General features: G+C 49.5%; 1 protein-coding gene across 3 annotated transcripts in view; it reads left to right on the forward strand.

Annotated features, from left to right (window-relative positions):
- The window catches only part of EPHB2 (EPH receptor B2), a 179,260-nt gene that overhangs the window by 159,008 nt on the left and 6,785 nt on the right, over positions 1 to 13,467 (forward strand). The window contains exons 7-9 of one of the 3 annotated variants that reach the window (XM_017676558.3): positions 4,673 to 4,835; positions 6,064 to 6,172; positions 7,014 to 7,081. In XM_017676558.3, coding sequence (XP_017532047.3) covers positions 4,673 to 4,835; positions 6,064 to 6,172; positions 7,014 to 7,081 — 340 coding nt within the window. The remainder of the gene's footprint in view (positions 1 to 4,672; positions 4,836 to 6,063; positions 6,173 to 7,013; positions 7,082 to 13,467) is intronic. The other 2 variants (XM_037017936.2, XM_037017937.2) reach the window with 2 other exon arrangements.

A 13,467-nucleotide genomic window follows, 5' to 3' on the forward strand; every position in this document is an offset into this window, starting at 1 on the left:
ATATTTTGAAACTCAGAGGACCAGGGAAGTGGAAGGCATGACTCCTGGTGGATGGTGGTGACTTTTCCCAGGGCAGATGTGGGTGTGTGCTTGCCGGAGCGAGGGGTCACCAAGAATGGTCAGGAGAGTGTGCCAAGGGAAAACAGGCAATGACAGGGTCAGGAGGATGGCGAGATTGAAAGAGAGAGAGGAAAGGAGTTGATGAAGAGCCAGGAGTGGTGTCTGCTCTTGACGTCTCAGGCAAGGTGGTGACACCCCAGCCACCACCTCTACCTTCTTGGGTCAGCCCCGCCAGCAGGGAAGGAGAGCCAGGCTGCGAGGGGATGAGATTTATTCCCAAGAAGCCCACCCCCAGCTCTGACGGAACACTTCAGAATCCTCCAGGTGCCTGCAGTTGATTTCTTTAATGAACACTCCAGATCTTCCCGGTAGGGAAGTCAGGTACTGAGCCCCACAGCCCTGCGTGGGCCCGTCCCCAGCAGCCTTCCCAACTGCCCTTTCCTGTAGAAAGGGCTCTTGTGGAGCGGGCTCTCCACTGGCCTTTCCCCAGCTCCACGGGGATTTCCCAGCCTGTCTGGAGCCCAGGGCTGACAAACTTTGTTGGAAGGCTTCGGGATGCTGCTGACAAACGGTGGTAGCCAGATCAGGTCTGGCCACTCCCGTGGGCTCCAGCGTCCAAGGGAGGTGGCCTCCTTTGGCGCCCCCCAAGGCACACAGGTTCCAGCTCCCTTTGGCTCTCCAGGAGCTCAAGCAGAGTCATTTGTGAGGCCACCTAGAGCAGATGGGACCTTGTAGGTCACATCAGTTATGTGTTTTTTCAGTGGAAATTTCTGCTCAGGTGGAGTGAAGGGGAAGGATGTTCCAGGTGGAGAGGGCGAACTATGAAAGTCCAAGCTGCATTCAGGTTGTCACCCAGTGTGCATGGAGCAGTATCTCCACGGGGGGGTTTATCACTCATTCATTTACCTTTGTATTCATTCAATCATTAATGAGTGTTAGTGAAGGCTTATTCTGTTGTGATGTTGGTGATAGCCACCATTCATTAAGTCCTTATGTGTGCTGGAGACAATACTAAAAGCATTACCTGATTTTTTCCTATTGAACATCCACAATCACTCTTCATTGAATGTAATCATATTACCCCATTTTAGAGATGGTAAAATGGAGGTTTACAGGGCTTAAAAAATACACGCGGTGCCTCACTGGCCCTTAGTCTCTGAGTAAGGACTCACAATAGGACAAGTGCATTTCATGCCGAATTTCTTCCCCTGACCCACTGATGCTTAACCCTTATTCAGAAAAGGATACTGCAGAAAACGGGGAAGAGGGTAAAGAATTGATGGCTCTAGAGCAGCTGCTATTTGCCAGGCCAACCTGATCCACAGCAACCTTGAAAGGCTGGAATGTATTGTTCCATTTTCTGGAATAGAAAACAGGCTCAGGGAAGTGAGGGTCCTTCCCAAATGCAAGAGCTGGCATTTGAAATGACTTTCAATCCCCTGCTCTGTCCTGCCCCCCACTTTATTATTTTTTTAATTGAAGTATCATTGATATACAATCTTATAATGGTTTCACATAAACAACACAGTGGTTTAAGCATTTACCCACATTATCAAGTCCTCACTTCCACCACTGCGGTCACTGTCTGTCAACATAGTAAGATGTTATAGAATCATTCGTTGTCTTGTCCATGCTGTACTGCCTTCCCCATGACCTACCTATATTGTGATTGCAAATTATAGTCCTGCACCCCACTTTAGAGAAGGAATCCACTCAGGTTGGTTCCTTATTCTCCCAAGGTATCTATGCCACTGGCAGTTACCCCGTCTCCACCCTATAATCAGAAACTTAAAACCCGTCTAGCCTTTCTAAGTGGGCACCCATTGAGTCTGCAGAATCAGTCCCTTTTCAAGCCCAAGTAGATCCCATGTTGGATGGCGACACCTAGTGGGCAAGCTTGCGACCAAGGTTCATAGATTTTGAATAGTCTAATATTCATTCATTTGTTACTGTCAGTAGTTAGTTAGCACGTACTGTGTGCTGAGCCTGGGGGTCCCAGAGGTGAATGAGACAAGGTCCCTGCCCTCAGGAATCCCACAGTCCTTAGAGTAAATCCATATATTCTCAGAACAATAGGTGGAAGAGGAGACAGTGGGCATGAAGCTCCAGCTGGCACATCCGAGCAGCCTCCCAGCAGAATAAGGATGAGTAGAGAACTTCCAGGCAGATAAGGAAAGGGTTCAGACAGGGCCTACAGCACTTGCAAAAGCTCAGAGTGTCCAGGGGAGGTGCGGTTGCCAAATAAAATGTAGGACACCAGGTTACATTTGAATTTCTTAAAATAATTTTGTAAAATATTGCATGGGACAAACTTATACAAAAAATTATTCATTGCTTATCTGAAATTCAGATTTAACTGAGCATCCTATATTTTTATTTGCTAAATCTGGCAGCCCTAGAATGGAAAGGGGAAGCACTTGGATTTGGCTAAAGCCTAGAGGACACTGGGGGTGTGGCAGGAGAGACTGGCAGAAAAGCAGGTCATGCAGGGTCTGGAATGCCAGGCTAAGGAGCACAGCCTGCACCCTGTGGGCACTGGGGAGGGCCTCTGTGTGCAGGTCCCTGTGCTTGGTACAGAGGAACAAAACAGCCACTTCCCTCAAGAGTTCAGTCAAGGGTGTGAGATCAGCCTGGGCTCAGGATAAGGGGACTGAGCAGAACCCCCACCCTATGGTAACCATAGCAAGTGCCCCCGGGGTTAGACTCAAAGAGGCTTCCTAGAGCAGGGGGCCAGTGATCAGGCCGAGAAAAAGAGACTTCCTGTCTGTGGCTGCCCCCTGGCATGGGGGTCAGCCCCCTCTCTAGCCCCTCAGAATAAAGATCTTCCTGACCTCCTTTCTTTGTACCTACTGCTCCTGCCAGGAGTGCCCTCCCCCACTTGGCCCGAGTGACTTCTGTGTGTTCTTTAAGATTCTGTTCCAGTTCCAAGAACTCTCCAGAGTTCTCTTCGACTTTATCTGATATCTCCCACCTAGGCCAGGTCACATGCTCCCCACCCCAACTCATTGTGCTTACCCTACCAGTGTCAGCACTTTCATACTTATTAACTCATTTTATCCTCTAAACAACCCTTTGAGGTAGCTATTATTATTATTATTATTGATATTATTATTATTATTATTATTATTCCCATTTCACAGATGAAGTAAAGAAGGTAGATTGAAGAAATGTACCCGAGGTCACAAAAGTAATCAGTAGTAGAGTCAGGATTCGAACCCAGGAAGTCTCACACCAATTTGTGATCTTAACATCTACACTCTCATGCCTGTAATAACACTGCTCACACAGAATTTAATTGTTTCAGGAGGGTTTTCAAGGGCCCTATGCACCCCAACATATGCAGGACTGGCATGTACAATCAGGTGTATGTTTTTCTGCATAAGATTTCATAGGTTTTCATCAGCTTCTCAGAGGGGTTCAAGTCCCTCAAAGAGTTGAGATCTTCTCACTGTTTGCTTTTCTAAACTGGGCTGTCCGAGGCCAAGGCTGTGCCTTAGCCCCTGTGGGTCCCCAGGGCTCAGCCCAGAGCCTGGTGCAGGGAAGGTATTTGGGGGAAGTTTTCTGGGTAGCTGACAGATGGCAGAATGAGCATCATCTAGGCTGGCAGACATCTGCATCCATCCACCACATCCCCACACCCACTGTAGCAGCCGGATCGCTGTCCTGGGCCAGACTCCTGGGGTTACTCTGGGGAGTACTCAGAAGGGCAGAATTGTTGTCGGTATTTCTCAAGGGAGGGAACATTAGATTCTGGGTACCGGGTACCCAAAGGCATGGACGTCAGAGGTGGCTTCATGTAGGAGCCTGGTTTTGCATCCCAAAGCAGCCACCGACTGATACATGTGACCTTGAGCATCATTTTCCCTTTTGGGGCCTTAATTCCTGCCTCACTCAAGTGTGCTGAGGTTGAACAGGGGTCCATTCACTTAACCCATCAAGGCATGGGGCAAGAATAGGGATGGAGAAGTGAGTAAAGTGGGCCCTTTTCCTGCTATCTCCAAGAACTCACAGTCTGGACATCAGAGTCTGCACATAGTGGCCCTGCACGCATATCTGTGTATTAGTCAGCCATTACTGTGATGATGTTGCAAAGCAAACAGTCCCCCAAATCCAGTGGCCTACAAGTGGCTGTTTTTCTTGCTCGTAGGTTTCTGTCTGTGGGTCAACTGAGATGACCCTGTTTTAGCCTGGGAGTTGGGTCAAGGACCCCTTCACATGTTTCTCATGCCAGAGCCAGCTGTGACCTAGGTTAAGCCCCCATCATGGCAGACGGCAGAAGCATTAAGAGGCCAAGCCAAATCAACAAGCACATGTAAAGCCTCTGGTTGTATCAGATCCTCTAGAATAATCCAATGGCCAAACCAAATCACAATGACAAATTCAGTATCTATGAGACAGAGAAATATACCCTGCCTTCTTTTGTGGGAAGTATTACAAAATCACATGCAAAAGATGTGGGTGTGTAATTCTGTTATAGGGAGGGGATGGAAAATTGAGAACTACAGATATTTATCCCATGGCCAGACCTGGCCCAAGTGGCAGGAGTGGACAGTAGGCTCTAGGCCCACTTTGGGCAACAGCCTCGCTAACTCTCCTCTCTGTTCCTCGGCAGGAGCTCAGTGAGTACAACGCCACAGCCATAAAAAGCCCCACCAACACGGTGACGGTGCAGGGCCTCAAAGCCGGCGCCATCTATGTCTTCCAGGTGCGGGCACGCACCGTGGCGGGCTATGGGCGCTACAGCGGCAAGATGTACTTCCAGACCATGACAGAAGGTAAGTAGTGTCCAGAGGGCAGAAGGAGGGCACTGACTCCACAAACAGAACAAACTCAAGAGCCACCATGCCTATAAAGTGCTTCTGTGCAAACTAGGAAAGGCACCTCTTCTTCTAGATTGAACCCTCCCCTTAGTGCATGTACAAACTGCATGTCCATAGAGGGAGGCACTGTCGCTATGGCCCAGAAAGGATGATATGACTGTAAAATCCTCCCATGTGGCCAGCATTTTTCACCTTTCTAGGCCCTCCTCTCCTGCTTGATGGATGACTTTCACTGACCTGGAGACTGGGGGTCTGTCCCAGGATCCTTTATTAATTTGACAAATGTGTGCTGGTGCTAAGGACCCAGAACTTACCTAGTCCCTGACTTCAACAAGCCCTCTCTGATCTTGAAGGCAAATGAGAAGTAATATAATAAAATTAAAAGCCTTGACAGTGTTGATGGCATTGAGACTGTATTGGGTGGTTTCGGAAAGCCAGGCCAGCACTGAGTGCACCTTACACCTAATCTCATTTAAGCCCATGGCTTCGGGTCAAGCAGACCTGGGTTCATATTCTGGCACTGGCCACTTTCTAACTGTGTGACCTTAGGCAGGTCATGACTTCGCTGAGCCTCAGTTTCCTCATCTGTAAAATGGGAAAATTATAGGCAGTGCATCCTAAGACTGTTCTGAGAATCAAACAAGGTTAGCACAGTGACCAGAACATAAAGTACTCAGTAACAATAATAATTAATATTTACTGATTGCTTACTATGTGCCACATATTGTTTTAAGTGCTTTAAAACAATATGATTGTTTTAAAGATCAACAATCCTATGAAATGAAAACTGTTATTCTTCTACTTTACAAGTAAGGCCACCAGGCCACAGAGAGGCAAGTCACTTTTACCAGAGGTCAAACGGATAGTAAATGGCACTGCAGAGACCTCAAGCCCAGGGAGTCTGGCTCCCAAGTCAGTGTTTTTAACTGCCTGTATATGTCAGCTTATTATTGTTTTGATTTTCATATCAACACTGAGAGGTAGGTATTCCTATGCCTATCCTAGAGATGAGAAATTGAAGGTTATTTGTGAATAAGTGACAGCCCATCCTCCACCTGGGCATGTGGCAGGTTCTCTGTCAAGAGTGAGAACAGAGCCTGGGGATCCCAGGAGCCACTGCAGGGCGGTGGGTGTAGGGACTCCAGAGCCAGGCTGAGAACAGTGCTCTGTGCTTTCTCCCCAGCCGAGTACCAGACAAGCATCCAGGAGAAGCTGCCACTCATCATTGGCTCCTCGGCGGCTGGCCTGGTCTTCCTCATTGCTGTGGTTGTCATCGCCATCGTGTGTAACAGGTGTGTGTGTGTCCCGTGGCCCCATGCAGGCCTGGCTGTCCAGGAGGGGTTCTGTCCACCCATTCGGCCATTCCTGAACACGGTTTGTGACAGAGGAGGCGTTCTCCTCCTTACCAGGGCTGGAGAGAGGCTTGGCAGGCCTTCCAACACCTGCACAGCCGTTAGCAGCCCAGCCCTTAGGGCTGGGTACTGCCCTCAACAAGTCTGCTATTCAAGGAGGTGGCAGACTGAGCATGAAGGGATGTCTCAGAACAGGAGGCAGGAAAGGCTACAGGGTGCTAAGAGCGAAGAGTATGGTGGGGAGGGAGTCCAGATCACCCCACTTTCGGCACTAGTTGAGGCCCCTTCAAGAGTAGGGCCACAAGCAGAGTGTCAGCTGGCAGGTTGTTAGGCAAGGCCCATGGCTGAGGTGGCTGGAAAGATAGAGAGGATGTAGACTGGAGGTGGGAGAAATGGCATTCCCCGTGGCTGGCCCAGCCAACACAAAGGAAGGGGTGGGACCAGGGCCCTGCCTTCGCCCTGGAATGCTGCAGAGAGAGACTCTCTCTCTTGCTTAGAGTTCTCCACTTTAGAACAGACCAGGTCATGAGGTCAGATGAGCAGAAGTCCCTGGGGTTTCTGGGGCCAGGGGAGACGACTTTGCTCTTTGAAAGGGGCTTGGCTGGTGAGGGGAGAGGGAAATAGTAAGTCTGCTTTAGGCGGGGCTAGGCAACCAGCAGGCCAGGAGCCCTGTGGCAGGGGTGTGGTTTTGAGGCCCTGCCCTCCCTCTCCCTATCACCTACTGTGGCTCCCACCTCCCTGGGTGCCTCCAGGTGGCTCCAGCCCTTTGCTCTTGTTCCAGAAGACGGGGGTTTGAGCGTGCCGACTCGGAATACACGGACAAGCTGCAGCACTACACCAGTGGCCACAGTATGTACACCCCAGAGGGGCCAGCACCCCTGGGCTCTTTACTGTCGGTTCCCTGACACCCTCTCCAGCCTTTGTTCATTGCCTCCTAACTCCTACCTTGCTGCAGCTGCACTGAAAGTCAAGCTGCTCTCTAAGCATGCCAGGTTCACTCTCATCTCTCAGCCTTCGCACATTCTGTTCCCTCTGCCTGGAGCCCTCCCCACTGTGCGACTCTTGCTTTCCCCCAGGCCTCACCCTGCACAAAGCCCTCCGAGATGCGTCCCCTGACTCCCACCCCACCCTGACTCAGGGCCCTTATCTGTGCCTGCAGTGCTCCTTCCCTGGCTGCTCCGGGACGCCATTTCCTTATCTCTCCAACACCTAGTGGGAGCGCACCTGGAGACCTGAAATTGTGTCTGACGCTCCCCCTGCCTCCCAACACCACCACGCTGCCCAGGCACAGGCACTAGATAAATATTTGCAGCGTAAATCCATGAGTTGAGTGAGATGACGTGGAGCCCGGGCTCTTGTCTGGGAGGTGAGAGAAGAGGCACAAGGCCCCCAGTCATTCCTCCCTGGTGACTCCTCTGGGAGCCACATCCCCCCAGCCCAGTGCCTCCATTTCCCCCACTATCCCATCCTACCTCGGGCCAGAGCTGGGGGCACATGTGCCACACATACCCAGAGCAGACATCCCTTCCTAGGGGCCCGGCAGAGAGAAAAACAGAGCATAGAGTCCTCTCCACCTGAGCCTAGCAGAAGAGACAGGGAGAACCTTAGGCCTCACTTAGCTCACTCAGCCAGCAGGGGCTCCAAACCGGTCCAACATAGGTCCTGGAGCTGTGCACGCAGGGTGGCCCAGGGCTCCTCAGGCGCTGCCGGGTGAGCGGGCCGTCAGCACATCCCTTCACTTGTCACATACTTGTTGTGCCCCCTGTGTATGCCAGGCGCTCTTCTGGGTTCTGGGGACACACAAGTAACCAGGCCCCATATCCCTGCCCTTGTGGAACTCGTATTCTAAGGGAAGGGACAGGGGATTTTTTAAATACCTGTAATAAATGAGTAAAGCATATGGCCTATTACAAGTGCAAGTGCTATAGAAAAAAAGTCAAACTAGAACAGAGTTGCAGAGGGGCAGGGTTGAGTTTTTAGATAGAAGAGTTGGGGTTGGCCTCACTGAGGATTTCATTTGAATAAAAATACAAAGGAGATGGTGGAGTGAGCTGTGGAGTGATGTCTGAGGGAAGAGCATCACAGGCAGAGGGAACAGCCAGTGCAAAGGCCCTGAGGTGGAAATCTGCATGGCAGGTTTCAGGAGCAACCAAGAGGACCTTGTGATGGGAGCAGAGTGAGGGGGCAAGAGAGGGAGGAATGAGGGGCCACCACATGCAGATTCTTGTCAGCCATTGCAGGGACTTGTTTTTTATTCTGAGTGAAATGGGAACCTCTAGAAGGGTTAGAGCAAAAGGCTAATATGTTCTAGGTCACAGTTTTGACAGGACTTCCTGGCTGCTGTCTGGGGAATGGACTGAAGAGGCTGGGCTGTGCCAGGCAAGCACAAATGCAGGGAGACCTGGGAGGTGGCTGTTGCAGTAATCCAAGGCAGACGAGGTGGTGGCTAGAGCAGGATGGCAACGGTGGGGGTGGTGGGGAATGGCTGGACTCTGACGTGGTTTGGAAGTAGAGCCACTCCTGTGGGATTGGATGTGGGGTATGCAAGAAAAAGCGGAGAAGAGTTCTAGATATTAAGCCTCTGGGTAAAATACAATTTGAAGTAAAATTTCCTGGGGTTAAAAATCATTTTAGACGTAAATGTAAAAATCATTAAACCATTAAAAATCCAGAAGACAATCTAGGTAACAAAATAGCTGATAGATGGATGGATAAGGACTTTCTAAGCATAAAAGCAATGGAGAGATCACATGGAAAGGCAGATGAATTTAGCTACCCAGAAATAAAAATCACCTGGACATTAAAAAAAAAAGTTATAAATTACATCACCCTCTCCTATTCCCCAAGAAATCACATTGTAGATGTAGCTAAACATATTGAGTGTGTCCTATGTGCCGAGCACTGTTTTAATGCTTTATGTATGTATTCATTTAATCTGTATAATTTTCCACTTGGAACATGAGGAAACTGAGGCACAGGAAGGTGACAGAGCTGCTCAGAGGGAAGCAGGTGTGTGAGGTCAGGGTGTCTGGCTGCAGAGCTCACACTCTCAACCATGTTGTGCTGTCTACACCCGACTGAGCTAGAATAAGAGAGGCTCGCGTGCTGTCACCTGCAGCCATTTGGGAGCATCACTATTTAGAGTGTGTGTCAGTAACAAGGAAACAGGTGACAGCAGGGGTTTATTTTAAAAACAGACCCCAGGATTTGTTCATAGATCAACATTCTCAAGTTCAAGCTCCTACTCCCTGTGTCTCAGCAGGTCTTTGCCTTTTTCAAAGCCCCGCCAGCCCTGTGGCCCTGTACCCACCAGCCCCCCTGTGTAGCCAGGACAGAGGAGGGAGCTGAGGCCTAGTGATGTGTGTGACCAGCTCAAAGTCACCCTCATGGGCTCATATTTTCCATCATTCAGCAGATGCTGAGTCTATGGTACCAAAGTCTGTGGTGCGTAGGTGTGGAGCCAGACCTTGACCTGGTCTCTCATCCCCACTGGCCAGCTGGGTCACCTCAGGGAAGTCATCTCTGAGCCTCGCACCTTTATATGGGAAGAAGCAGGAATGCTACTTCTTTCAGAGTTATGAGGACTAAATGAATTAATGGATATTAAAGTGTTTTTAATAATATGTAATAATAGCCAACTCTTCACTATAACAGGTGACAATTATTCAGTGCTTCTTATTTGCCAACTACTGTACTAAACCCTTTAAAAAGATTTTCATTGTATCTTTGCAGTTCCCTTATGAGGTAGGTACCACTTATTATCTCCATTCTTTAGGTGAAACAAAGTGAGACACAGAGAGGGTAAGTAACCTGCCCAGGAGCAACAGCTGCATCAGTACAGAGCGTGATCCTGAATTCAAACTCAAAAAGCAGCTAGTTGTGACCATTATTACTGGCAGATCTAGCATTCAAACCCAGGTCTCTGAATGCCTGGTTCCTCCTCCCTCATGCTGAATTTGGCAGTTGGTGCCCCTGACAGTCAGAAATCATCCAAACAACAGCTCAGTATTTTCTGAAGACTCTGCCTACAGAGGTCCTCATCCAACTGTAGTTTAGCAAATGCCCCTCCTGGGAGCCAGGCCATGTGCAGGGCTCTAGCCACAAAGAACTGAACTTCTATTCCAGGAGACAGGCTTGGGAAGCACCCAGAAGAATAGCCTGACAGTTACAAGTGTAGACTCCACAGGCAGATGACCTGGATTCAGACCCCACTGGGCCGATCATTTAACCTTTCTTATGCTACAGTGTCTTTATCCAAAAAATAGATATTAGGTTGGAACAAGTGAAATTGCCATTTTTGTAGGTGAGAACCAGTCAAACATTTACAGTTTCATAAGACTCAGCCTAATAATAGCATTCCTCTGGTAAGGCTGTTAGGAGGGTTAATTGGGTCAGTGCCTAGAACAGGGCCTGGTACCTGGTGAATCCACACTGAGCTATGAGCCACAACATACCTGGGAGCCCTGATACAAGGGATAAAAGCCGGGCAGACATCAGGGCCATGCAAGTGGGGATGGAGACATGGCTGAGGGAGCCTGAGGAAAAAGCATGGGTCTCGTCTCTGGAGCAATCCAGGCAGGCTTCACAGAGGAAGCGGAATTTGATGTGGACACGAAGAGAAAGAAAAGGGTCTTCCAGGTGGAGGGAACCACATGAACAAAAACCCAGAGAGAAGAAATGGTTAGATGTGTCTGTGACCTTTTGATAAATAGTTCTTAGGAGCAGGGAGCTGTAAGTGGGGCCCATTATGGAGAGCTTGGAGTGCCAGGTGGAAGCACTTTCCTCTGTCCTGTAAATGAGAGTCCTCCAAACCCACAGTCCTGGACTAGCCTGGACACAGCAACTGGCTGGCTGACCTGCCAAGTAGGCTTTGTGCTCTTGCTGGGCTTCTCCTCAGCTCCCTGAGCTGACCTGTGCCTGTCCTCCTTCCCCGCCAGCCTGGCAGAAAGGGCTTCCCCTGGTTGTGTTGGGAGGGAGGCTGAAAATCAGTCTCCAAGAAGCTCAGGCCAGGCACTGAGTCTGAGCCAGAGAGGGAGCATCTCGGGAGCAGGTGCCCGCACTCTAAGGAGGGCTAACTTGGGGCAGGAGGAGTTGTGGCTGAACACTCCAGGGAAAGGAGTCATGGACTAGATCTGGTTGGATTTCATCCAGGAGGCAGTGAGCATGACTGGCCCCTGGCTCAAGTCTGACAGACCTGTGTTCAAATGTTGCCTGTGCCTTTTGCTGACTGTGTGGCCTTGGGAAGATTCCTTCACCTCTCTGAGCCACAGTTTCCTCATGTGTGAAATGAGAATGTTCCCTTCCTCCAAGAGTTGTCAGGTGAAGGAGATGAGATAATGCAGGTAAACAACCTCACACAGTGTTGGGCACAGACAAAGGGCTCAGTAAGTGGTGGCTGCTACTATTTTTTCTCTTCTGTCTGTGTCATCTGGATTCTGCTCAGCTTTACAGACATTGAGTGTCTACTGTGTGCAGAGCTTCACACCGTGTGCCAGGGGAGGGGGGAATGAGAATGGATTGCGCACCCACCTCCCTCCTCCCAGGCTAGGATCATGGTCCTCACCTCTTTGGAGGTCTCAGACTCCTCTGAGACTGCTCAGTTTTGAACCCAATGGCCAGACAAACACAAATAAGCCTGTGTGTGTGTATAAAACTATAAGGTAGATCTATTATCTGGGACATATTTTGGAGAATTTTTACTTTCAAGAGCATTTCCATAATTTTTAGACTAAAGGAGCGTGAGTTAACTTTTCTAATTCAAAAAAAGCAGTAATAATAAATGCCTTCCATTTCAGAAGGTTACCAGACTCCCCCTCCTCCACTCCCAAACCCATCCTGGGGCTGCCAAGTGGTTCACAGACTCAAATTAAGAAGCCCTGACCTAAAGGGCTAGACAGACACCCACATAAACAATCCAAAATGAAGCTAATGTGTTAGAGCAGCGGTTGGCAAACTTTTCTGTAAAGCGCCACATAGTAAATACGTTAAGCTTTGCAGGCCATACAGTCCCTTTTGTAACTCCTCGGCTCAGCCACTGTAGCATGAAAACCACAGGTGAAGGAATGCATGTGGCTCTGTTCCAATAAAACTTTATTTACAAAACATGATTACAAAATAGACAGTAGGCCAGTTTGCCAACTCCTGTGTTATAGGTCCTGACTCCTAGATTCTGGGAATGTCTGAAACATAGTCTGAGAATGGTCACCTAACATGTCCCAGGCCATACAGCTGGGCAGGGTTGGTAGGCCAACTCCCCAACCTGCCAGGCTTTACTGTGGTCCAGGAACTCCAGCTTCCAACTCCTAGAGATGCTGCCTCTAAAGTCACAGCTCCCAGAATAGTGGGCGAATGTGGGCAGGGAGCTGGGGAAGGTAGATGGAACCAGCACTGTAAGAGGACCGGCAGGTCTGAGCAGCAGAAGACCATTATCTGGGAGGGGAAATGTGGGATGGATCATCTTTCCCTTCCTTCCGAGCATCTTGCTGACTCAGTGCTGGGGTCAGAGTCAGGTCTTTGCCATCCAAGTAACATCCCTCCTTTCTGCATTAAAAAATGAAAATTTACCATCAGATCAGGAATCAAATTAATGGGTTGCCTGTCCAGCCTCACACTCCCTGTTCACCAAGGAATTTGAATCCAGAAAGGTTTAAGACTTACTTAGTGGAAGACCTGGGAGCTGGGCCCAGTTGCTTTGGGTACTCAGAGCCTGGTGAGACAGCCCCCTCCAGCCTCTGGGGCCTGCCTGGAAGGGCTGAGGCAGCCAGGAAGTCTCCCAAGGGGAGAGGAGGCTTAAATTAGGCCTCGAAAGACAGGGGGATCCCCGTAGCAGAAGCCCAAGAACATGGTCTATTGCCCACTCCTTCTGTATTTTTGTTCCAATTCTCTCTCTTCCTTCTTGACTTCCTCTTTCTTTACTTTGTACTCTCTGATTCTCTATCACAAGTTGACAAACCTATCTATCCATTTATCCTTTTATACCCACGCCCATAACAGGCATTGCTAATCAGCAGTCTTTTAGCTGCTCCAGAAAGCCATTACTAATCAATCAGAGTTGGAACAAAACCTAGAACCTGTTTGCTATTCCTGCTGAGCTTTCTGTTCCCCTCACCCCTCTACTCAGCTCAGTGCCCATCTGCACTGAGGCCCAGAGAGGTCAAATGACCTGCAGGGGTTGCTCAGTTCTTATGGGGGTCACATGGGGGTGTATTTCCCTCATGGAGGGTCTGGCTCCCACC

The sequence above is a fragment of the Manis javanica genome, chromosome 4 (assembly GCF_040802235.1).
Source record: "Manis javanica isolate MJ-LG chromosome 4, MJ_LKY, whole genome shotgun sequence".
Taxonomy (NCBI): Eukaryota; Metazoa; Chordata; class Mammalia; order Pholidota; family Manidae; genus Manis; species Manis javanica.